This window comes from Aquila chrysaetos, chromosome 16 (genome assembly GCF_900496995.4).
Source record: "Aquila chrysaetos chrysaetos chromosome 16, bAquChr1.4, whole genome shotgun sequence".
NCBI classification, from domain to species: Eukaryota; Metazoa; Chordata; class Aves; order Accipitriformes; family Accipitridae; genus Aquila; species Aquila chrysaetos.
Window position 1 is genome coordinate 645,100 of NC_044019.1, and position 24,184 is coordinate 669,283.

General features: G+C 52.3%; 1 protein-coding gene across 1 annotated transcript in view; it reads left to right on the forward strand.

Moving 5' to 3' along the window:
* Positions 1 to 21,664, forward strand: part of EPHA10 (EPH receptor A10) — a 47,317-nt gene extending 25,653 nt beyond the window's left edge. The window contains 12 exon segments of the mRNA XM_030039524.2: positions 3,801 to 3,925; positions 6,237 to 6,399; positions 7,807 to 7,915; positions 8,180 to 8,235; positions 9,651 to 9,776; positions 11,313 to 11,498; positions 12,262 to 12,323; positions 12,444 to 12,647; positions 14,515 to 14,664; positions 14,875 to 15,068; positions 15,175 to 15,339; positions 15,876 to 21,664. Of these exon segments, the coding sequence (XP_029895384.1) occupies positions 3,801 to 3,925; positions 6,237 to 6,399; positions 7,807 to 7,915; positions 8,180 to 8,235; positions 9,651 to 9,776; positions 11,313 to 11,498; positions 12,262 to 12,323; positions 12,444 to 12,647; positions 14,515 to 14,664; positions 14,875 to 15,068; positions 15,175 to 15,339; positions 15,876 to 15,990 (1,655 nt within the window). The 3' untranslated portion in view covers positions 15,991 to 21,664.
* The last annotated feature ends 2,520 nt before the right edge of the window (positions 21,665 to 24,184 follow it).

Genomic DNA, 24,184 nt, shown 5'->3' on the forward strand with positions numbered 1-24,184 from the left:
GAGGTGCGGAGAGAGCGTTCCTGGAGGCGGCTGGGTGCAGGAGCTGGCGCTGGGCACAAAGAGGCTCTTCCTGCTGCCTGGCCTGCAGGCATTTGGTTCAGCTCCATCTTTTAAGTGCTTGCTGTTGTCCCTCTTTAAGGGCCCCCTTCAGGTTTTGGATGCAGAGGGTGGTTCAGTGGAGAGACACTGTGGCCACACCTAATTTTATGCCTTTTCTGCTGGTATACTGGTTAATTAAGAGGAGTCAACCCACCACCACCAACAGAATGGAGTTTATAAAATCAGACAGAGTGGTGAATAATTTAATGTTTGCTTTTTCAGAATAGAGGCAATGTTAGGCGAGCTTAAAATATTGATGGGAAACACATTTTTTTCACAGTGTGAAATGCTTTATAGTCTGTGTGGTTTTCTTTAATGCCTTTTAAACATGTTTGAGGCTAGTGCCTGCTTTCCTGGCATGTACCATGGGTTCTGCTCTACAGCCCATCACTAAGTGAGTGTGATTTTTCCCCGATGACTTTGTTAACAGTCAGGACCACTTGTTCAGGTTTCTTCAGTCCGTTTGCTAGATTCAGAGATACAGAAGGGCATCTGTGTGATATTTTATTGATGGGAATCATATAAAACAGCAAGGAGCACTTAACTTAGTTTACAGGAGCAAAACTCAAGTTAAGTATCAGGCTGGCCTCAGCCACCTGTATCACTTGTTTTGTAAAACATGAAGTGACGTGCGCTCATGCAGAGGCCACAGGCTCGTGGTGGGGATTACCCTGCTGTCCCAGCGATGAAAGCTGTTAGCGTGCCCATGTGCGTTTCTGTTTGTGCACGTGGGTCAGTGTGTCTTTATGAGACTGATGAAGGAAGTTGAGAATATTTCTCTTTTTTTTTTTCCTCATCTTACTGAAACACTTCTTGCATATGAAAATCATTCTCACCACTCTGCCCCAACAGCAAATGCCATATTACAGCCTGTGCTAGCCTAAACCTGGCTCTGATGAAGTGGGAATAAGGAGCAATTTGCCGGGTTTGGAGCAAAAGTGTGCCAAACTGGTGCAAATTCAGTCATACTCATTATTGGTGTTTGAAGTAGTTCCTCAAGAGGGCACAGGGGTTCCTGACAGTACCAGCAGGGTTGAAGGTCTCTGGCAGAGGAGGGGAACCTTTGCCGCACACGGGTGCTGCCGGCACTGGCCATTTCCCATGTGCTGTGGTACAGACTGGTGCGAGGAGGATGGCAGCACCATGTGCGCCGTGGGATTGCCGTGCTGGAGGAGTCTCAGGCCTCCCTTGTGCGAAAAGCATGGGCAAAAAAATGCGGGAGGTCCGAAAGGGGTCCTGTCCTGCTTGGCCTGGTGGGAGCGTTAATAACCTTTCTGCCTTGCTTTGTGCTGCCGGGGTGAGCTTGCTTCCCCTTCTTTACACATGGACAGTTTGGTATCCCCTTAAAGGTCAGCTCTGGGGCCAGTGTATTTACTCGGAGAACTACTTTTAAAAACATGAAACGACACTTGGCCAGATTGCAGCAGAGGGAGCTGTGGGCAGAGGCTGTCAGCTCGCTCGAGCGCGGGAGCTCCCGGCTGCCCTTCGGGTCCTCCCGCTCTTTCAGCAGAAGCCGAAGGGACTTGGAATCAATGAGCAAATCATCATGAATAAAACATCAGGAGGACTTTTTTCTTCAGCAAAGATTAATGAGCTAAGTAATAAATACAAAATTTCACAGATACTTAAGTTTACTTTCCAGGGACTTGTTCCTCTCCACAGGAGTCTCTGTGGGTTAGTCAGGGTCCAGCAAATGTCCTGATTTGATGGAGAAGTGGGACAAGCTAGAAGCAGCCGATTTCCCCATGTGGCTTTCACTGTGCCTGCTGCAGGGCCGCTGGTGTCAACGGGTGAATTGGTCACCGCAGCCCCTTCACCTTGGTGTGTTCTGGCCCTTGGTGCTTACCGGGGTGATCCAGGGACCACTCTTCCTTGTGCCAGGACTGTGCCTTCCAGCCGTGGCCAGGCTGATGGCTGCTGAGGGCAGGCTGGGCCACCCAAAGCCACAGTTATGGGAGGCTTTTCTGCTGTTCCCTGTTCTCTCCTCAGCTGGAGAGGAGACTTTCTGCCTCCTGACCAGGACAGCTTGTGGCACTGCCCCAGGAGAGCTGTGAAGACCTTACTTGGCGTGTTCAGCCACTGGTGAGGTCAGTTTTTCTAATCAATCCTAATTTTCTCTCTAATCAATCCAAAGCAGAGCAAGGGGCTGCAATAGAAGCTTTTATCAAGGCACCAGGTACAAAGTTTATTTTCCCTACTAAAATATTTAGTGTCTTTCTTGAATAGTACCTTTGCAGCAAAGACACTGATGTCCTAGCATGACCTAAGCAGTCCTTTCCTCCCTCGTCTTGTTGTTGAATGCCCTGGCCATGGGCAGATCACAGCGTCTGAGCCGCTGCTGCCTTGCTCTGGGCAGTCAGGGGATGCCGTGTCCTTGGCTGGCTCCTGAGATGCTGCAGACAGTCCGACAGGTCCAGCTGGCTTTCCACTGGTGCAGGAGGCAGAGGCTTTCGGAAGAGCTGCTGGGATGCTGCCTGCAGGCCGGGAGCCCGGCGCAGACAGTGCTGCTGCCTGTCAGCTGCGGGAGCTGTACGGGCACTGTGCGCAGGTCAGCGGCTTGAAGGCAGGAGAAGGTGGTCGGAGAAGGAGACGGTGTGGAGGAGGCCCTGGGAAAGCAGGGATGAGCACAGCAGGGTAAGGCGGGCAGACCCTTCTCTGCTGCTGTGAACAGCAAAGGTGTCAGGCAGAGAGCCTGCGGATAGCTGGGGACAGCGAGCTGCCTGCTGCGTGCTGGAGAAGTCAGCTTGTCTGGAGCCAAACCTGATTAAAATGGGAATAGTTGGCAAGTGCATCTTGCATAGTGAGATGAACTAAACGGGAGCACACATGCCAGGGAGAAAGATTCAGCGTGGAGCATGTGCTAACTAGAAATAAACAGCCAGCTCCTGGGGCACAGGCTGTGTGCTCGGCAGCGGGTAGGGCAGGCAGCTCTCCCATCTTCCCAGCTGTCCGGAGTGGTGTGGGGCAAAGCCTGTGCCAGGGTGGCTGGAGGTGGCTGGAGAAGCCTTGGTATGTCCTACAAGCCCTCCTGCTCAAAGGTTGTATTTTGTGTTTCCCAGAAATCCTTAGCAGCAGGTTCAGAGTACTGAATGTTAGCCGGTGGTCAGACCCCTCTGCAGTGCCATGGGCAGAGGGTGCAATTAGGGTTTTATGCTTGTTTTCAGTCAGAGCGTTACTAGCTGCCCACAGATTACAAAGCCGTTGTATTTTACCACCATCTTCTCCCATTGGATGATTACCAGCCTGAAGTTTGCCCTGTTTCAGTCCTGATTCAGAGAGAGGGAACTGGTATCTGCAGAAGCAGCACACTGTTCAGCTGTTTAAATTGTTGAAGCTTTTACTGTGGCATCACAGGGCAGAAGCAGAAATGAAGTTACCACAACTGAACACATTCGGGCTGACATGTGACTCGCAGCCCAGATGAATGAGAGGATAAAGATAAAATTCCTTGGAACCTGTGATCTGCTGGTTGCACTTACTTGGCTGTTCAGAACCAAAGCAACCGAAGTGTGGTGGCACGCAGTGTCACAGGCTGTGTCCCCGGGGCTCTGCCCCAGACCTGGCAGGCTGTGCTGGGCTGGTGCAGGGGGATTTGGGTGCTGCTGGCCGCAGGGAGGGTGCAGAGTACGCTGCTGGAGCAGGGGGGATGCTCTGCCCCCGGCAGCACCACCGTCACCTGCTGCTTTCCTCTGATTTTTCAGCGCCGACTCCTGTCACTGACATCCGCACAGATAAAGTTGAGCAGAAGAGCGTCTCCTTGTCGTGGCAGGAGCCGGGCTTCCCGACCGCCAACGGCACCGAGTACGAGATCAAGTACTACGAGAAGGTAGGCTCTGGGGACTGGCTCTGGCTCTCGGTCGTGCTCCAGCCCTCCCCAGCCGATTCCTGGCTATTTCCCTCGCCAGCCAGGTCTGCCCCTCGGGAGCGCGGGCTGCTGCGTGTGCCGGGGTGGGTGCTGCATGTGCCGGTGCTCCTGGTCGCAGTCAACCACCCGCCACGTGGAGATTGAGCGGTGGGAAAGGGAGAGAATGCATGTCTGTGGACGGTGCTGTTGTGAAGATTTTACTGGAACCTGAAAGTAAGAGGAGTGCTTCAAATGGGGGCCAGTAAGGTCTTTTCTTCTCCAACAGTGTTATGCAATCAGCTTATGCAAGTTTTAGGAAATTTGGATTATTTGTAGAGTTTATGTTAATTAGTGGGGTTTTTTTACCCATCTGTGCAGCAAGATTTCATCCAGTCCTAATGTTGACATCTCCCTGGGAGAAACAGTAAAGCTAATAATTTTCATTCATTCTTTTTTTTTTTTTTTTTTTGTGTGTGTTTTAATGCATTGGCTGGCTTTTTTCAAGGACATTAAAAATCTGAGGTTTGAGTGCTTGCCATTAGCCAGCTAGACAGGGACTGCTAAACCGTACTGGGTTTCTAAATCTTTGATGAGATAACACCTGTATTCATAGCCTGCTCTCTGGGAAAGTGTTGGACCTTGTGGTCTGCACTGGTTTAGGACTGACGGCCACTGAATCTGTGATTTAGGTGAGCTGTGAGTGGCCTTCCACACAGGAGGGGACACAAACAAACATTTTTCTGACAGTCTCGTAATTTTAAAAATAGCTGTTATTTGACAGGTGTGGTGGGTTGAGAATTTTAGAAGAAATACTGGTGGGCAGAGAGCAGGGACAATGCTCTAAATCAAAATAAATGCAGTTTATGACACAGTTCCGCAAATTACCTTATCTGCGTGTGCTCAGGCTCGTTATGAAACTGATTACATGTCAAGCAAACTGTGCAGGTGACATGTTGGTGTTCTGTATTTAGAAACAAGCTACCTTGAAGCTGATTCATATTAATGTCATTTTCAGTATCTGATAGATTTGAAAGGAGGAATCTGTGGGTGAGGGTGAATGCTGAAGCCCGAGACGGTAATTCCTGTGCAAATGGGCTGCAGCAACAAGATACTCAGGGCATATGAAACGAGGAAACGTCCTGCTTGGGTAGGGAATTCAAACTATAGTTTAGCAATTATTGACTGAAATGAGGTTCTTGATGCTGACACAAAAATCAACTTAGTTCTTAATCTTTGCTTTTAAAGCCATACTTTAACTATGGAGATTCAAGGGGGAAAGCATATCAAATGGAAAATACATTTCACAGCGACGTCTTGGCCCTGGGAGTGGTGCGGTGAACGGCTGCTGCCTGTGCCCGTGCCAGATCGCAGGGCTGGGACGCTCGTCGGGGCTAGTCTCCGGCGTCATGAGGATGCAGCATGCGCACATGGGATCTGAGAGAGCCTGATGCTGAGGCTGCGGAAAGTGGCCTCAGATAACGCCAGTCTGGGACTGTGGCAATACCGGCCTCATCTTCTCGCCAGGAAGTCTGTTCAGAAGTACCTGACATGGCTGAGAAAATGATCTCTGATAGTGGCTGCACAGTAGCACAGGAAGCGTTGCGGGAGCTCAAGGGAGATGCTGGGGCTTGTTTTGCTTTGCAGACCACGGGAACCAGAGGCACAGGGGTCTGGGCTCTGGCATGTGAAAGCAGCGCAGGTAGCCCAGCGGTCCCACTGGCCGTCTAGCCGGGCAGAACTCACCCTGCCTTCACTGTCTCCATCAGCGGCTGCAGGAGGGGGGCTGCCCATCGCGCTCTCCCTTAGTCAAAGTGGAAGGATCTGTTGATTGCTGGGCAAGTGAATAAAATCCTGGGGACCAGGACTATTGGCAGACCCACCTGCCAGCTTTGATTACTCAGTGTGTGCTAATACATGTGTATTTACTCCAGGGCTCAGGTGGCTGGAGCAGGGGAGCAGGAAGGAGCAGGACAGTGCCAGCAGCCAAGCCCCAGCGCGGGGGCAGGCAGGAGGAAAGGAGCCATGCAGAGTGGCACAGATGCTCCCCACCACCCCATCCTCTGCCTGCCTTCATAGCGCATCACCTGGCTCCATCTGCTATTTCACGTGACCTTTGCATGCAATTTCTATTAATGAGACATCTAGTAAATGTGTTCTTTCTGTTGAAGGCTTTATGTTTAGATAGACTGTCCTGATGGGACCCAGAGGCGAGGCAAAGATACAGCTGTGCAGTGCCTGCTCTGTGGCGCAGCTGTCAGTCCAGCTAGATTTCTGGTATCTCATTATTTCACAGGATCAGAGAGATCAAAGCTACTCAACTGTGAAAACCACGTCAACGGCCGTGACGGTCAATAACCTGAAGCCTGGCACCCTCTATATTTTCCAAATCCGGACATCTTCCTCGCCGGACTACGGAAACTACAGCCCTAGTATTGAAGTGGAGACGCTGGCAGAGTGTAAGTGTTGGCAAGGCTCATCTTCTCTTCGCACACGCCTGCAGACGTGAGGCTCTTTGAGCCGAGTTGTGGGGATGCTGCTGCTCCTGCCCCAGATGCTCCTGGTTTTGTGGAGCAGCATCTGTTCCTCTGGTTCTGCCACTCTGGGTCTAAGAGCAGGTACTTCCCAGGACTTGCTTTTAATTGCATTTTCCTCTTTGATTTTAACAAAACTGCTGCTGCTGGCCTGCCTGTCCTGGAGGTGTCTGTCCTCACTCTTCTCAGTGCAGCATCAGTGAGGGCAGCCAGTCTCTGGCTCCTCTCTGGTGTAGAGACTGGCGACAGTCTCTGCTCTTCGACTGAGATTGCCCAAGAGAGTGCTTAGCAGAGCAAGAGTGATTGAGGGTTGTTTTGACTTGGTGTGATGTTGGTGCCAGAACAGGACTCAGCAGGTCCTTTTTGTGGGGCCACCAAACAGGCGCTGGAAGGGAGTGAGCATCGCTCCCTGCTGATGTAACCGCCGAGGGCACGATCCTGCCCATGTCTGCGAAGCTGTGCAGCCCACAGCGGGCGCTGCAGAGACGGGGTGGCGAGCTGCGCCGTCTGCAGCAGAGGAGGCAAGGCCAGCCTTGGATCCAGCTGGCCTTGGATGTGTGCCCCAGATAGGAGATAACTGCTTACCCCCACTGCCGTCCTGGCTCATGAGACACTTGGCTTGTTAGCCGCTTGGCTGAATAAGGTCAGCCAGCACCAGTGTTATTTGCTGGGGCTTTTCCTTTTCGGTTTCCATTCATAACTATAGTCCAGAAGCATCTTATTTCACTGACTAAAAGAGGGCTTGGAGAGATGGTAGGGCTTCAGCTTAATAATCCACCCTGGCTAGAAATGAAAGCCCTGAAATGGCTGGCTCAGTACGACTCCCACAGATTGTGTTTAACAGGGCTTTAAATTGCATCCATTTGCCACACAGAAGACATTTTCAGAATGAATTGAAGCCAATAAAAATTTTATATAGAATTTAGCTTTCTAATACCCCTGTTTGCAAAAGCAGGAAGGAAGGGATTAATGTGATGAAGGAAAACTATTTGTAAGCCATAAATTTTAATATGTCCCTCTGATAAACAGAAACCTTTCCTCAGCGCTGATTAACAAGACCAGGAGCCTGGTGTGGCAGCGCCAGTGTTGCTCTGTCCGCACCTGCAGAGTTGCCCTGCACGTTGGTCTGATTGCACCAGCTTGAGCTTTTAAAACTGAACCAGAATGTGAATTGCTGTGAGGATGGTGAAATGTAGCCTGGCGCTGCAGGTGAATTGTCCCACAGCCTTGCTGGAGGACACAGGTCAGCGCTGGGAGGAGCAGCCGGGGCTGCCCCATGCCTTGGACCTGCCCCAGGGCACGTTGCCGACCCGCTCTGCTTCCCTCCCACAGTGACAGTGGCCTCCAGCGAGCAGAACCCCGTCCTCATCATCGCGGTGGTGGCCATCGCGGGGCTGACGGTGCTGGTGTCTATGGTGATTGGCATGATGGTCTGGAGGAGGTGAGCGGAGCCGCAGCTGAGCTGAGGCACGGACTGAGGAGGTTTGGGGCAGGGGAGGAGGACCGGACCGAAGCGAAGCCCCCGCAGCAGGGGCTCTTGGGGGCACGGGGCAGCACTGGCTCTCAGCGTGGGAGCTGGGTTAAACTACGTGCTGGCTCCTCGTGCCGTGGGGCTGGACTCTGTTCCTGAGCTGCGACTTGAGGCTTTATACCTAGCGAGAGACTGCTGCCCAGATAATGGTGTGCATCTTCATTCTCATTGCAGACAGTGTGGGTACAGCAAAGCCAGCCAGGATGGGGATGAGGAGCTGTACTTCCATTGTAAGTGAAGCCTGGCCACCGTGGCCGGTACAACTGTGTGGGGATCCCTGTATTTATTGCTATTAATAACCCAGCTCCTGACAAAGCAGCCCTGAGTCCTTCCTTTTGAAGTGTTGTCATCCTGCATTATCCCAGAGCAGGGTCTCAGCACAGCGAGGCTCTCTGGGGACTGTGGGCTTGACAGCTTCATAAGCCAGTGTCCGTCCTTCCTGCACACAGGTCACTGCCGTGCCAAAGGCAATGGGGATGCTTTCAGCTTTCCACGGGGTGTATGAATTATTCCATCAGCTTTTCACAAACGGCTACATGAGAATACAGCTTTTTTTTCTGGGGCTACTCTTGATTATTGAGCAGCAATAATTTTACAGACAACAGTTGTCAAAGGAAATTCAGATGTCAGGATTGATGAGTTTATTTGATTCCTGGCATATGCCCATGAAGCGCACACGTGCTCTTCTGCTCCCCAAAGCGTTTCAGAAGCAGCAGAGCCTGCATGCTTCTTGGATGCAGCTTGGCCATTTCACCTGGCTTTGAAGGGCCTCGCGCTGCTGAGCTGGAAGGTTTTTATGTAGGGCAAGGGGAGTGCAGCAGCCGTCTGTTCTTGGGGAGGCGAATGGAGCCAAAGTGGAAGGGAAGCCTTGTGTGGTGCGACCCCTTCCCAGAGCAATCTGGCTGTTTGCATGTGTGCTGGTCCTGGACAGGCCAAGCAGCTTGTGCAAAACATCCGTTGTCCTCCTTGCCTTGCCCAGGGAGAGGAGGAGACGTGGCAGTGCTCTGGCAGGGGCCTGGTGAGCAGCGGAGCTGATGTGCTTCGGCCGTTGTTTTGGCCGTTTGTTTTCAGGAAACGTGAATTAGGGTTTTGAGGAAACCCCAGCAAGCGGGTGGCTGTTTCTCCTCTGGAGCTTTGCAAGGGCTCCTGTAAGCGGGTCAGCCTCGTTCCGTGCAGTTCTCCTGGACGTGCTCCTGGGCAGGGTAGCTCGCCATGCAGCAGATGGTAGGCGCCTGCGGGAGGTATTTTGCTGCCCATGCTGCTAGTCGAGGGGACCTGGAACATGGCTGTTGTTCATTGTTATAATTACCTCTCCTAGAGGTCTTGGGAACAGAGATGATTTGGATACTCGAGGATTAGCACGGGTGGCAGATAGGCTCAGTCTAGGAGGAGGGTGCACTAGAGTGAAGGAGCTACTCTCCTTTAACCCAGGGGTTGTGGCAGTGGAGCAGAGCGATTAGGTTCATTTAATCCCGCAAGAAATCTAGCAACCTTAAAGCCAAATCTTTTGCTTTGCTTATAAAAAGGTGGGAAGTCAGACCTGCCAGCAGACCTGGAGATGGATAACTGCGAGGGTGTTTCCTGGGATGGGTGGGCGGGAGCTCTGCCAAGCCTTTCTCATGCGCTCTTTCTGCCTTTCCTGCAGTTAAAATACCAACCAGGAGGACGTACATCGACCCTGACACTTGTGAAGACCCCATGCAGGCCGTGCACCTCTTTGCCAAAGAGCTGGATAACGCTAGTATTAAAATTGAGAGGATCATTGGGACAGGCAAGTTCCTCCTCGCTGGCCCCTTTTTGCTGGTGGCTGTGCCGTGGGCTGCGCGTGTGCCCAGTCGGAGTGCTCCCCTCTCGACCCCGGCATGCAGGGCCACGGCAGTGCTGCTGACATTGCTGCTGCGGTCCTGCACGAGCCGCAGTGCCGTGGGCACGTGCCGGCCCTCCCGCTGCTGCCCGCAGGCTCTGCCCACCTTGCCGGCATCTCCTTGTCCTCTGGCACCATCAGCGGTGTGGACTTTTGCTCTTGTCTCAGGGAGGGTACATGATTGCAGTGGGGAGATGGGAGGGGAGCTGGTGAGTATTTTGTTCAGGAGCTTGATTTTGCATTCCCGTTTATTTTTCTGAGGCACTAAGTACAGCCAACTGAGTGAGGCACAGACCAGAAAGCATCAGCAATTATCTGCATCTGGGCAGTTTGACAGCAGCATGAAAACTATTTATAAATATGTGAACCTAATGATTTATTGATTTTCATCAACTTCACTGCCTAAAACTTAAAAGCAAATTAAAATCCCCTCACTGGGCCCTAGAGCCTTAATTGCTAATGTGTGCCAGAACATGGGAAACACGATGATTCTTTGTCGTTTCTTTTCCTAAAGATAAATTCAGCTGCAGAAAAAGAAGAGGTGGAGGAAGGGAAGAGGGAAGGGCTTGCCCACTAGCTTAAAGGACAGTGTTGAAGGGAAGAGGACACTGAGGAGAAGAGGAGGTTATCTTTGTAGCTGCTGAGTGGAGCAGCTGAGACTAATCCCACATACCTTTCGGAAGCAAATTGGTCAGGAACACATTTAAATATAAGGAATTTGGGAGTACATTTGTCTTACTGCTGACCTAACAAGTACCTGGCTTTGAAATCAATAAAGCTTTTCATAGCTACACATTTTTTGCTGTAAAGCCAATATTAGCCTTTTATGTTATGAATTTGGTAGCTCCTGTTGTGTCAAGTGTGTGGCTGTGCAGAGTGGGATACTCTGCCTCAAAGACTGCAGAAACCCTCCTGGCCCTGCCGTGCTCTGTTCCGTGAGAAGCAGATCCTGCGTGTGCCGAGCCGGGAAGCAGAACGAGCCAGGCCCAGGGAGCATGAACTTGGTGGCTGGGGGTTAATCTTCTTTTCCTGGGAAAAAGCACAATGTGCACTTGAGCAGAGCATGGAGAGAATGGCTTAGAGATGTAGGAAGAGGAAGAAGAAATTGCATTGCATTATCACACGTTTTTAGTATCATATGCTGATGCTAAACTTGTGTGAAGGGTTGTGTGTTCAGCAAAGGTGGGGGAAGATCGTAAAACAGACTCTGCCGGGGAAACTTGCAGCCACGCAGGGCTCCGTGTGTTTCTGAGTTTATGGATTGGCAAATCCTCTGATTAACGATGGGAAAATCTTGCTTGTCTACACAGCGAGACACATCACTCGTGCTACAGGAATGCACTTTATGGTCCCAAGGCAAAGAAAACATCCCCTAGAGGGAAGCTGTGAGGGATGTCCTGCCGTGGCCGCGGATGCTGTTTAACTCGTCTCTCTGCTACGCAGGAGAGTTTGGAGAAATCTGCCGGGGATGCCTGAAGCTGCCCAGCAAGCGAGAGCTGCCGGTGGCAATCCAGACCCTGCGGGCAGGGTGCTCGGAGAAGCAGCAGCGCTCCTTCCTGGCGGAGGCAAGCACCATGGGCCAGTTTGATCACTCCAACGTCATCCGCCTGGAGGGGGTCATCACCAGAGGTAAGGGGGGTCCCAGGCCGTACGGCATGGGGGGGCAGCCTGAGCCACACGCAGTGGAGGAGGGCTCCTGTGCAGGCAATGTGCTTAAGCTGTTGCTTTGGAGTGATGACCTGGTGCTGAAGGTGCAATACTGTTGCTCTCTGGAAATCAGGCATTTCCTCATATATTAGCTATTTTAGCATTCTGATGATTAATAAAATGCTAACAGCTAGGTGAATAAATCCAGGTAGTGGCTTAGCAGCAAAACTGTGTACTCTTAATAAAAGCAAATTGAAGTGAGGTTCTGTCAGTAAAACAGATGACTCTGCTCCTGGCTCTCGTGGGAGTGTGTGCGCTGAACTAGTCTGCAGATACTGTAGTTGAATAGATATTCATGTAATCCAAAGAAACATGAGCATGTGTGCTGATTTTAACTAGCCTTTTTATTAGGTAAGGAAGTATTTCTGTCCTGAGTCTTGGGCTGAGCTGGTTGCTTTTGCATTCATTGGGTAGTGCCATCCTCCTTTGTGATGTGGTTCAGTGTCCTGATAAAAGGAGCATCTGATACTGGGATCCAGCGTGATCCCAGCTGGGAATGACATGAAAGCCTCGGACGTACTGCTCATTGCAAACTGTCTGAGATAAAGTCCTTGTTTCCCTTAATAGCCAGGCAGTGCAGGCTGACCATGCTGGAGGTTAGCACCCGGATTTCTAACACCTGCAGTGTTAGAACTGCCTGAGCAATGGGCAGGACTCACGTGGTGCTCCTTGTCTATCCGTGCAGGGAGTACCATGATGATAGTGATGGAGTACATGGGGAATGGTGTGCTGGACTCTTTTCTCAGGGTAAGTGCTATGGGAGCTGGTGGTAACTGTGGGGGTCTGCCACCTGCTTGGGCTCTGCTGGCGGTGCCCCCTTGAACTGGGCATTACTCACCTTTGGCTTTGCCGCCTCTTTTTTTACAGAAGCATGAGGGACAGTTCACGGCCACCCAGCTCGTTTGCATGTTGCAGGGGATTGCCTCTGGCATGAAGTACCTGGCAGAGATGGGTTACATACATAAAAGCCTTGCTGCCCACAAAGTCCTTGTGAACAGCAGCCTGGCCTGCAAAATAACTGGTTTCAGACGGCCACAAGAAGATAAGATGGAGACCATCTTCTCCACCACGGTAAGCTGCATTTCCAAATTCTATTGTCAACATTCCCTGAAAGCAAAATGCTGACAGAATGGCTACAAAACCTCCGCAGAGGTGGATCTCCCCGGCTGCATTGCACAGCCATGGCTGGGAGCGCTTGGACTGGGGCCTGGCGTCACTGGAGAGGTTTGCAGCCTGCTCTGAATGCTGAATAAGGATCAAATCCAAAGCCAGCCAGCTTCCACAGGTGGAGTGAAGACATACAGCAATTCTACTCCAGAACCAATATTTTTCCTAGGCTCCTGTTTCCTTCCTCATGTATGAATGTGGGCTCTGCATCTTAACAGCTTCTTTCTCAGCTAGCAGTCAAACGTGTTTAGCCAGGGAACTGCACAGGAGCCGTCCGGCACCATTCTTCCTCTGGCCGCAGCCCTGCACGCATCTGCACAAACTGGCAGAGAGGCAGCGGGTGGCTGGAGGCTGCTCTGGCAGCCTCGGGGTTCCTTATGTCTGTTTTATCACTTGTCATGAAATTCATGGTTTTCAATTAAGAACTTAAGTCCTGCTTGATTCACACTCACGCCTCGTCAGCTCTGCTAGCCAGTGTGTCTCCCAAGTGCCTGCATGCACTTGGAGAAGCTGCCCGGCAGCCCTTGGGTGCGGAGCCGTGGGGCTGTCCCTGCCCGCCAGGCTGGGCAGGCACCCTGTGGGCCCCCGAGACCCCCACAGCCCCTCCCGGAGCCGGCTCTCTCTCCCCGCTTCTTTCACACGCTGCTTTGGCGCGTTTCACGTGAGGGCGCCTCAACGCATTTTTAACTGCAGAGCAATAAGTCGTATGTCTTTTGGTACCCCGCATCTGCCTGGTATCAGCTGGGGCTGTTAGCGCATCACATTAACTGGGCATTAATATTTTAAAGAGCTTTGATTCCTCAACCAAATGAGCACTTAATGTTTGCAGGGAGCATCGGGCAGTGCCAAGGAGGCAGCAGCTGATGTGTGCTGCCTGCGGGGACGTGGTGCCTGTGTCCCAGTGCAGGGTATGGGCGTCCCAGGGGGAAGAGCCTGTTTGCAGGGTTTGGCCCGTGGTCTGCCAGGAGCTGCAGTCATTTGCCAACTCTGAGCAAACCGGTGGCAGAAAGAGTCTTGGAAAACTTTTTCAGCCGTTATCGCTAGCTGCAGGGAGGCACGCTCAGTGCGCTCCATAGGGAGAGCACTACTGTCCTGAAGAGTCCCTGGCAAAGCGTGACTCCCCCTCACCGGACATGGTGAGCGTTGCCTGCAGAGCTGTAGCTCAGCCGTGGCTGTCGTGCCGCAAAGCTCTCGAGCAGAATTGCCCTGGCGCTGGCGTGCCGCTGGGTACGGAGCAGCCCGCTGAGCGAGGGGGATGGAGAGCCCAGCAGGAGCCCTGGCTTCTCCCACCGCGGTGCAGCGGGGCTGTGGCTTTGGGGTTGAGGTCTCCCCACTGTTAATTACAATTAGCTGTGGTGTCTGTCACCTGCTTCCCCTACTGCATCCAGAGGGCTCTGCAGATGCCGAGGTGTGGATTGCTAATTACAGGAGAGCAAGCCAGGGTGAAAGGACTGTGTGTTTGTGCAGCTCTGAAATGGTCTTCATTAAATATTAATGTATAAAATGCCATCAGCTCTTCCCAGAGACATTCTCCTCTCCCATTAATATTTCAAGACTCACACTCCCATGTAGCGTACAGTTGCATGGCCATTTTAAAACAAATTGAGGCAAAAGTTTTCTCTTCGTACTAAACCCGCATGTGGCGTGCAGGCTTGCTCAGCGTCTGCCCTGTGATGCCGGGCAGGGCACGATGAACGGCCGCCCGGGAATCGCATGCATCGGCTACGTCCCGCTGTGCGAGCACGTCATTTCTCCCCTTCTGCCTGTCCAGCGCGGGAAGAGCCTGGTGCTGTGGTCAGCCCCCGAAGCCATCCAGTATCACCACTTCAGTCCAGCCAGCGACGTGTGGAGCTTCGGCATCGTCATGTGGGAAGTCATGTCCTATGGCGAGAGACCCTACTGGGACATGTCCAACCAGGACGTGAGTCCCCGGCGGCTGCGCGGTAGATGACAACGTTGCCGTTGCTAATGGTGTGCAAGTGGCTCCGTGGTGCACGGAGGAGCTGGTGGAGCTGCTGCTGCTCCCCAGGCGGGGTGTGAGGAGGGAGGTTTGCCCCAGGGGTTTGCCTGCGATCTGCATCGTAGCGCCTGACCCCGTCTCCTCACCTCCTCCGCCCTCCTGCCACTGCAGGTGATGAAGGCTGTGGAGGATGGGTTTCGCCTGCCCGCCCCGGTAAACTGCCAGCCACCCCTCCACCAGCTCATGCTCGACTGCTGGCAGAAGGACCGCAGCCAGAGACCCAAATTCTCGCACATCCACAACATCCTGAGCAAGTTGGTGCAGAGCCCGGAGCCCCCAAAGTGCCCCAACTCCACGTGCACCAGGTGACCACCCTCTTGCTTTGCTGCCTGTTGTTCTGCTTTGCCTGCCGGTTCCCACCTCAGGCGTGCCGTGCCCTGCTCCCTTCTCACCGCCCTGTTTTGTTGGCAGGTCCCACAGCACGTCCATTCCGCTCACTGAGCGTACCTTCTCAGCCTTCCCGTCTTTCAGCTCTGTAGGCGAGTGGCTGGAAGCGATAGAAATGGGCAGGTACAAAGACAACTTCACCGCTGCGGGCTACTGCTACCTGGAATCAGTGGCCCGGATGACAGCCCAGTAAGTTAACTGGTTTCCTGGCTATAATCGTGTGTTGCTGGTGCAGTGTGAGTGAGCTCTGCTTTGCAGTTACAGTCAGGCGTCACTAAACAAGAGGACGGATATTCCAAAACATGTCTGTAAGAGCTCGCTGGCGTGGGTTGGCCTGCGTGCGTTGTGCATCTCAGTTGCTGATTTTTGAAGCTGAGATTTAAACCTGGAGTTTGAGACTTTAACCTCTCGTTTCTGACAAGAGCAGTGTTGCCTGTCCCTTCCAGAAAGCAGAGTCAAATCTAATGCAATTCACTGATAACCTGTTATGCAGGCAGCACAGGGTGGCAGGGTCAGGAGCCGTCACACGCCTGGCATGCTGCAGGCTCGTGTTACCCCTGGATTCCCAGTCAGGGTCCGTATTGCTTTGGCTGGGACAACAGGTTGGGGATTTCTTACTCTGGCAGGTCTGAAAGCTGTGCTGCCCTTGCCTAGGAGCAGTTGGTGTCGGGGCACTTTACAGTTAGGGCTTGTTTTTCATGGCTGATGTGGGGCTCGTTTTGCAGAGATGTCCTCAGCCTGGGGATCACGCTGGCGGAGCACCAGAAGACCATCCTGAGCGGGATCCAGACTCTCCGGGCCCAGGTGATACAAATGCATGGCCGAGGCGTGCAGGTGTGAAGCAGTCCCCCGCAGAGGTGCAGAGCACTGACCCGGCGCTCCCGGGGAGGAGACAGCCAGCCGGCCCTGAACCGGACCAAATCTCTGAAACCTTGTGGTTTCAGGTGGGATGTAGGAATCACTGGGCTGCTGCCAAGCAAGTCATTCCATGTGGCAAGAGAGCAGGGCTTCCTGTCCCCTGTGCCGGGGAAGCCAAGGATTCCTGGGACGCATGCGGTGTGCCTAGGTGGATGTGGCTCTCCCTAGCACTGTTTTGTAAGATGAGTCAAACTGTAATGATGCCATTTCATATGGTAATTAGGTTAACAGGGTGGATGGACGTTTGTGCACTGTCTTAATCCAGAGCTGACAGCATTTTCCTATCTAGCATCCTACTAGTGAAATCCATGGGTATTTTTATACAAGTTGACATGTTCTAGCAACCCCACAAGGAGCTTTTATTGCTTTTATTTTTAGAGACCAGAGCACAGCTCACACCCAGCGCCCAACTTCTGGAAGGTGACTTTCCCCATCTGCTATGTTGAAGGAAACTGTTTCCCAGCCATGTCCCTTCTGCTCTTAGAGTTACTTCACTGAGTCTTGACAGCACAGTTGGTGAACAAAAACAAATATTCTCCACTAAAGCGCAGAGCAAGTGGTGCTGAATGTTTCTAAGGCTCTCTTGGCAAGACAATTTCAGGGGAAGAAATTAAAAGCTTTGAAGAGAGCCATAGCCAATAGGTCAAGCAGTGGAGTCCTTGGGCTGCCCTGCTGTTGCTCTCAGCCTTCGCTGCCTTTTGTGCAGGTCCTGGTCCCTCGTTTTACTGCTGCAGCCCAGCAGTGGGGCGGGAACTTACAGACTAGAACAACAGCAGGCAGTACACTGCTGCCCACATGCAGATTGAGCCCACAGGCAGAGAGACCTGCTGCCTGTTCAGGACTGATGCTAAAGCATCTGTTGCTACTTTAGCCTCTCTTCCCTGCTTCCTCCCTCGCAGTTTTGTGGGCAGAGCATGCCGCATCTTGCCTTCGCTGGCTTTGTGGGCAGCTGTGATGGTCTCTGACTGCTGTCCCTAGGCTGGGAGCAAAGCAGGCAGAGCGTCGCTGCGTGCCCACAGCTGTGGGCTGACGCCAGAGCCTGGGGACTCCCTGCTGTCAGCTGAGCTGGAGCATCCTGCTCAGAGGTGTCCGCTCTGCCTCAGAGCAGTAGATGGACGAGTCCTCTTCCCTCTCTAGGTCTGGAAGCTTTTGCAAGGGAAAAAGTTTTATGAACAGCACTAATTCAACCCACAGCGGGCAGAAAGGAACCTCCCAATTCAGCCAGAAATGGGATGAAAACCTGGGAATTGGTTTGGGATCAGAGAGACAGCGGGCATGGCTGTGCTTTCAGGGGATGCTTCCCGTGTCCACTCTGGCAGCGTGCCCCTGGCCACTGGAAGGACCACCTCAGCTGTGGTCAGTGCTCTTCCCCTCCTCCTCCGGCTGCCCCGTGCCTGGTCTGGAGCAGGGAAGGGAAGGGCAGCAGTCTGCCTGGAGCGTCCCGCTCTGCTGTGCCAGGGTGTCAGTTTTCCACCGCAGGTTGATGGCTCTGCGGAGGTCCATGCCAGAGGGCTGCAGTGCCAGCGTGCCCCACAGCACCCACAGCCTCTGCAGTGGGTGCACCCTGGGTCTGGGCGTTTGAGGTGGCTGCACGGGCTGTGCCGAAGGGACCGCACACCCTAGCCAGACCTTGGGTAGAACTGATGGTTACATCCGTGGGATCCCTGAAATCCTGCTGTGCGATCTGGGCAAACCAGGGCACATCAGCACTTTATTTTCTTGCAGACGGTAGCACGGTACTGCCTGCCTTGCACGCTGGCAGTTCCCACTGATGCAGGCCTGATCCCTGATGGAAGACATAAATAGCATCTGCTTAATAATACAAGTTTCCTTGAAGTTAGTTAATTAAATGGGTCTTTGCAGCCTTGTACAGAGTTTTGTAGGCCTTTTATTATCATCTGTAAGTATTGCAAGTGAATTATTAATGATAAAAGGCAAAGATTTACAAAGGGAACGAATGCTGTGGGAGATGTTCACAGGGCGGCTGGAAATCTGTTTGAGTCAGATCCTCCTATTAGCCTGCTCTGAGAGGATGAGGATCTAAATGACTATTGAGCGAAGGGCCCTAAGGCAGCCTCTCGCGGGGCCGGCATGGCACCTGCCCTACCCGGGCGTCTTCCTTCTCTCCCGGTGGTGTGGTCAAGCAGAGCGGCGTGACCATAGGTGCTGGTGGCTGTCCTGGGCCCACTGGCCTTCGCAGAACGCGTTACCGTAGGGATCCAGCTTCTGCTTAGTAAAGCCTCATTCATGGTGGTTTCCTTTTCACTGGCCCTTGGGCTCTTCTGGCTCAGGTGCATGGCCAGGCTGGGTCCAGGAGTGCTCAAGACTGACAAGATTTCACTTTTTTCAGATATTTTAGCTTGATTGCATTAGAGATCAGAACTCTCTGCTTGAACTTCACCAACCAGTGGTCTCAAGAAGGTGCCAGCCAATGTTGGTTTATCAATTTTCTGCCTTGTGCCGGTGTTCGCAGGCAATGCCGTGGTGAGCACCACGCACTCCCAGCGGCTCCCTGGTCCCGCAGCCCCGGCGGTGCAGGCTGGCGGAGAGAAGGGCATCTTCCCCTACGCAGGGTTTGAGCTCCCAGTAGCAAACGCTAATGGGAGTGCGAGTCAGCACAGACACGCGTGTGCAGAGCTTGAGGCAGGAACGCTGGCCCTGCGGGACCCGGAGCTGTCCCGGCAGCGTGCCTGGTGGTGGGCGAGTGCTGGGTGCGCTCCGGGGAGTTTGCTGCTCTCCAGGGTAAACAAGCTCTCTCATTCCTGCCACCTCTGCAGTTTAAACAACATTCCCCAATATCACTTGGTTAGTTTTCTAACACAAATAATTTGTCTTTAAGTTTGGCCCTTGTCCGGTCTGGTTGGTCACTCACAATCCTGCTGTTTCACACCAAGAAGAGTAATAATGGTGAACAGAAACCTTCATTGGGTAGAAATGCCAGATCCCAAGGATCAAGTGCAATTTGTATGCTCTTTATGTTTACATTTTATCTATAGAGAAAGTATATTATAGTTCTTCAGGCAGGGAGTTGAACCAACTTGATTCCTGATCCTCTGCCCCATGTCCCTGCTCTTGTCCTGTCCACCGGGATTTCCAGCAGCCTCTGCATTGGGATGCAGGGAGCTGCGCTGGGGCGTCACTGCTGGAGGGGCTGGCTCCAGGTCGATGCAGCTGCTTTCAAGGAGATCTGGGGAAATCCAGGGCTTGGTGATGAGGTGACAGAGTGCTTCGGAGTCCGGGAAACAGACCTGGCCGTCAGCAGGCAGCAACATGTTCCTCTTGAACCCCCCAGAACAGACCCTGTCTCCAGTGTTACAGATGTGAGGAGGGGCTGGCTCTGCGCTAGCTGGAGAGAGATAAACCTCAGTACAGCTTATCTAGAGTCATGGCAGTTTCTCCTGGGCTGCGGTGACCGGTGGCTTGTCGGGAGCCGTGGGTCCCTTGGGAAGCTGCGGTGGCTGTGTGGGCAGGGGTCCCTGCCCTCCCACAGCAGCTGAGCTCTGCAGGGGGCTGGCAGCCCCGCAGCCTCCTGTGCCATTTACTTGTGTAATCGTGTGATGCTCGCTCTGTGCTAGAGTTCTCCAAGTGAAAATGAGACCATCTTTCAATCATTCCTTTAGTGTTTCCCCTACTGAATTAGGCTCCCATACTACATTCTCTAGCACAATCAGAATTGAAGGTGTAATTTCTTTGTCTGAGTCTCTCTAGGTATTCCCAAAAGAAATTCAGTGTTTAATTACTTTTCTGACTTTGGTGAGCGACTCGGATGTGGTGTTTCAGAAAGCTGTTTCTTTTAGACAGCATGGCTCTGTGGAAGGGACCGTGCTCTAACTCAGCAGAAGCAAGAGGTATTTGCTTTCCTGGCTCCTTCAAGAAAGAAAAGAAAAAGCACATAATGGAAGTATGCTTTCTAGCCTAGCTTGTTGCAACAATAAACACTTTTAATTGAGCTCCTTATCAACACTGAAGATAATAAAATGAGCAGATTAAGCTATAGATTGTTGTTATGATTTTAAAATTAACTTGCATTCTCTCAGCACCTCTTCGGGGAAGTATTCAATGCCTTATAATTGAATTAATTAGCAACGCTGTTTTGAAGCTGCTCAACCAAGGGAAATGCCTGAAAAATTTCAGTCTCTTTGCCCCTCCAGCCTCTGACACAGTGCAAGGCTCCTTCCTCCTCCCCTGGCTGTGGGGAAGCCCTGATCACATCAGTGCTAATAAGGGCTCAGGACTGTCCGAGCACACTCACCTTCTCTGCAGCAGTGGTAGCGTTAATTGGCTTGTTCAGAGAAGAAAAAAGAACGAATGTTTTGTAATCTGTGGGCTTTGCTGGAGCTAATAGATACAGTTATGAGAGGATTAGATTTTAGATGTTCAGGCAGAGTGGAGGCCAGTCACGAACTGGAGGAGCAGAGCGAGCGTGCGTCTCTAAGCTCATGTGCGGACAGGACCGTCGGCTGTTCTTGCATGGAGGGGAAGCACCTGGAAAGCAACCCTGATCCCTCAGCGTGTCCGGTCGGCTGTCGGTGCCTGGCGACTGTAAAGCAGGATGCTGTTCCCATCGTGTGTCCTCTGGAAGAGCAGCGCGGCGGCTGTGCCTGTCAGCAGCCAAAGGCTGGCTGCTTTTGGGAGGGCAGCGACACGGACCCGGTGTCCAGCGTTTGGGAGGCTGGATGGGGCACTTAGCTGCCCTGATACAGTAGCAGGAAACCTGTTTCTGGGCTTTGCTTGGTATTCCTCGTGGGAACATCTCGACGAGATGTTCCTCTCTGCTGGCGAGAAAAGGCCCGGCACAGCTTCTCCTGGGGTGGCTGGAGAGCAATTCCTGCTGCTCGCTGTGGCTCCGCTCCGCAGGCGAGGCTCTTGCAGGAGAGGCCCTTTCCGCTGAGCTCCCTCGGCTGCGGTCCCCAAATCTCCCCTCCTGTGTTGCGCCTTGTTTTCCGTGAGGTCAGGATGGCTCCTAACCGGACAGCTGGTCCGTGCGCTGCGTCCTGTGCAGCAAGGCACAGTGCCTGCAGGATCAGACCCCGTGGGGCTATAGGGGTGCGTGAGTGAGGGGGGACAAGGGATGTGCCTCCCATCCCTAGGGATGACTGAAGGCCTGAGGCAGCACCAGGGTAGGAATGATGTGCTGGAGCCAGAATTGGGGAAGTGCCAGCTGCAGCTCGACGCAGCGCTGCTCGGTGCAGGCAGGACACGCGGCTTTGCCATCGCCAGCACCCTGCAACACCCCCCTCGCATGAAACCAAAACTGGAATCAAGTTGGTTCATCTCCACATGCTTTTTGATATTCATTAACTGTGTGTTATATACTGTAAATACATACTTGAGAAGTCAATATATATTTTTATAAGCTTGAAACAAATGTAATATAATATCATAAGGGACACTGTGTACATTTCATGTTTGAATTATAGTCAGACATCTCCAGGGAATCACAGTTGGTTTGGAATAATTAATAATAATAATAATAATAATAAATGGTAATAAAGATCTATTGACATTTTTGTTAATTTTGTATTTATTGAACTATGTTTGAAGATTGCAATAATGAGATATCTAAATACCGAAGTAAAAACAACCACTAATTCTGCCCTGGCTTGTCTGTGTGGGTCATTTCAGGCGTCGTGATGAGAAGTGCTACTTTAGCAAGGGTAGCAGGTGTCAGGTAAGGAATAGCTTTAGTAGCAGCAAGGTGTGAAATGATGCATTGTTTTATCAAAGAGCATGGTGCTAAAATGAGAGCCTTTGCTTCTACTACAGAGGTGGCAGCAACAGTGGAACTCAGGATGGTGGTTTCTTGTTATTGACACTTTGTTAGGGGGAAAAAAAAACATTACTCAACTAATACAGCATGTGTGTTTTGTGGATAGAAAAGTCCATCGGTTGGCCTGTCAGGCCAGATGCCATTTGGGCAGGCAGGAATCCCTCTTGTCACCCAGAGGACCAGATAACCTTGGAAGTGCTCACAGTGTGGAGCTGTCAATACAAGTGCAATTGTCAGTCTAATATACGTGTTGCTGTGAAGTTTGGGGATGCTGCTGAGCAGAGGGAAAACACTGCAGAGTTACTGTGCTCAAGGCATGTAATTAATTGTTTAATTGAGTAAATGAAAACAGTGTATGGCCAGCATCTAAAATGCAGACACTGCACAAACAATAATATTTAGAAATAATTTGATGCAACTCTCACTAGTTCACATTTCTTCTCTTTTTCTTAGGCTGCTTAATGCCAAAGAACATGTACAAAAGCCTCATTTCGGTATGCTGACAACAGTGACAGCTGCTAGAAAGAAGGAATGGAATGGGTGCTTAAAATGGGTGAAGTCTATTTGCCTTCTGTCGATCAATTAATTCAGCCAGTCTTCACTAGGAGCCTGGTCAGGGCTATATTGGCACTATAAAGAAATAATTAGAGCTCTGAAGCAGGGTTATGAATAGTGGATTGCAAGTCACAGCCAAGCAGATGTATTTTTTGCCCAGTTATCTGCACTCATGCCTCCTGCGGGTGATGGTTTTACCTCTCTTCTGTGACCTCCCTGGCACGGTCTCGGCTGGGGGCTGTGGGACACCTCCCCTCCTGGCTGCGACGGGGGGGCTGGTTACCCCCAGCACAGACAATGAGGGGGGTGCAGTGGAGGGCATGGGTGATGCTGGGGGTGGTGGGGGTCTCCAGCTGCAGACATCACCCTCCCTCGGGGCCGGCGGGCAGGCAGGAGCGATGGCAAAGGCACCGTGCATTCGGCCCCGCAGCGTTCCTGTGGTGCGTGGGCAGGGGCGGCTCCCCCAGGGAACGTGCCAGGCGAAGGCTGCGGTGTGCCGCGTAAGTCAAGCCATTAATAATTGAGATCATGTCACACGGAAACAAGTCTGCCATAGGCTGCGTGTGGCGGCTCGCAGAGATAGCCGAGAAATCATTAGCAGCTGCCTCCCTGTGCGCTGGGAAAGGTCAGTGTGAAAGGCAGCCGGAGCGGGGTGAGCATCGGCCACGGCTGCCTACGTGCGAGCCGCCGGCTCCGGGTCCCCTCCCAGGTCTAAGCCTCAGTCCCCGCTTTCAGACTCAGGAGCCCTTCTCTTGTTTGCCCTGGCAGGTTTGAACTCCTCTCACTTGATGCCTTGTGTGAAGAGTGAAAAAAAATAAAAATAAGGAAGGTAATTGCCCAGAAATGAGCTGTTGCCCACCTGTATAATTAGCTGGTATTAATGGCACAAAAGGGGCTCCTTCCCCTCTGCCACCCAAGGAGCAGACTTGCCCAGCTGTCCCACGGCAGGTCCACACTTCAGCAGTTCACTGCATTGCCTACCATGGAGGCAGATTTTCTGGCTTATTGGGTCAAGCTGCTGCACTGAGCAGTGTCTCCCTGCCCTGTTTGAGCTGGAAGCTTTGTCTTTATAACTTAGTGCTCACAGTTTTACGACTGCCCTGTTGCAGTGATGGATTGCACGGGCTGACATTGAAGCTGCTGTTCCTTCTTCCCCCACCTTCTGCTGATGCAGCTGACCAGACTGCGAATATTTTCTGCACAACAGACCAGAGAAAACCTCTGTCCATCTAATTCTACTTCCCCGATCTGGAGGTTTGAGGGGAAAATTACAGCCTGGTTTGCAACTGTGCATGTGTCTTGTATATCCAGCAATGGACTTACCAGCTTTTGACACATGCAGTGTCTTTGAGGAAGAAAACCAGCTCTGGAAAATGTCTGGAAAATCATAGCAAACAGCACGGCTATCAGACCGTGCACGGCTGGCCCATGGCTGAGCGGTGCCGGTGTCAGCTCCTGCGCCCCGGAGAGCTTCCCACTGCCAGCCCTGCTCCCCTGTGTGCCCAGCCCAGGCCCGTGCCCCCGGCTCACCCCAGGCGCGGATGGAGAGCACGCTGTAATGGGGGACGTCGCTCTCTGGTGACAAAGGAGGGATCAATAAGCTGTTATGGCTGAGACACAGTAAAACGCAAGATGCAGCAGCGATCAGTCAGGGAAGGGCTCAGCACCTGGCAGGTGCTGCCTCATACAGGGGGATTTTTTAAATAAAACATTTAGTGCATGATGCTCATGAGAGCAGGTCTCCTCCTCTTGCCCCTCGCTCCCACTTAGCGGCCTCAGACATGAAATCCA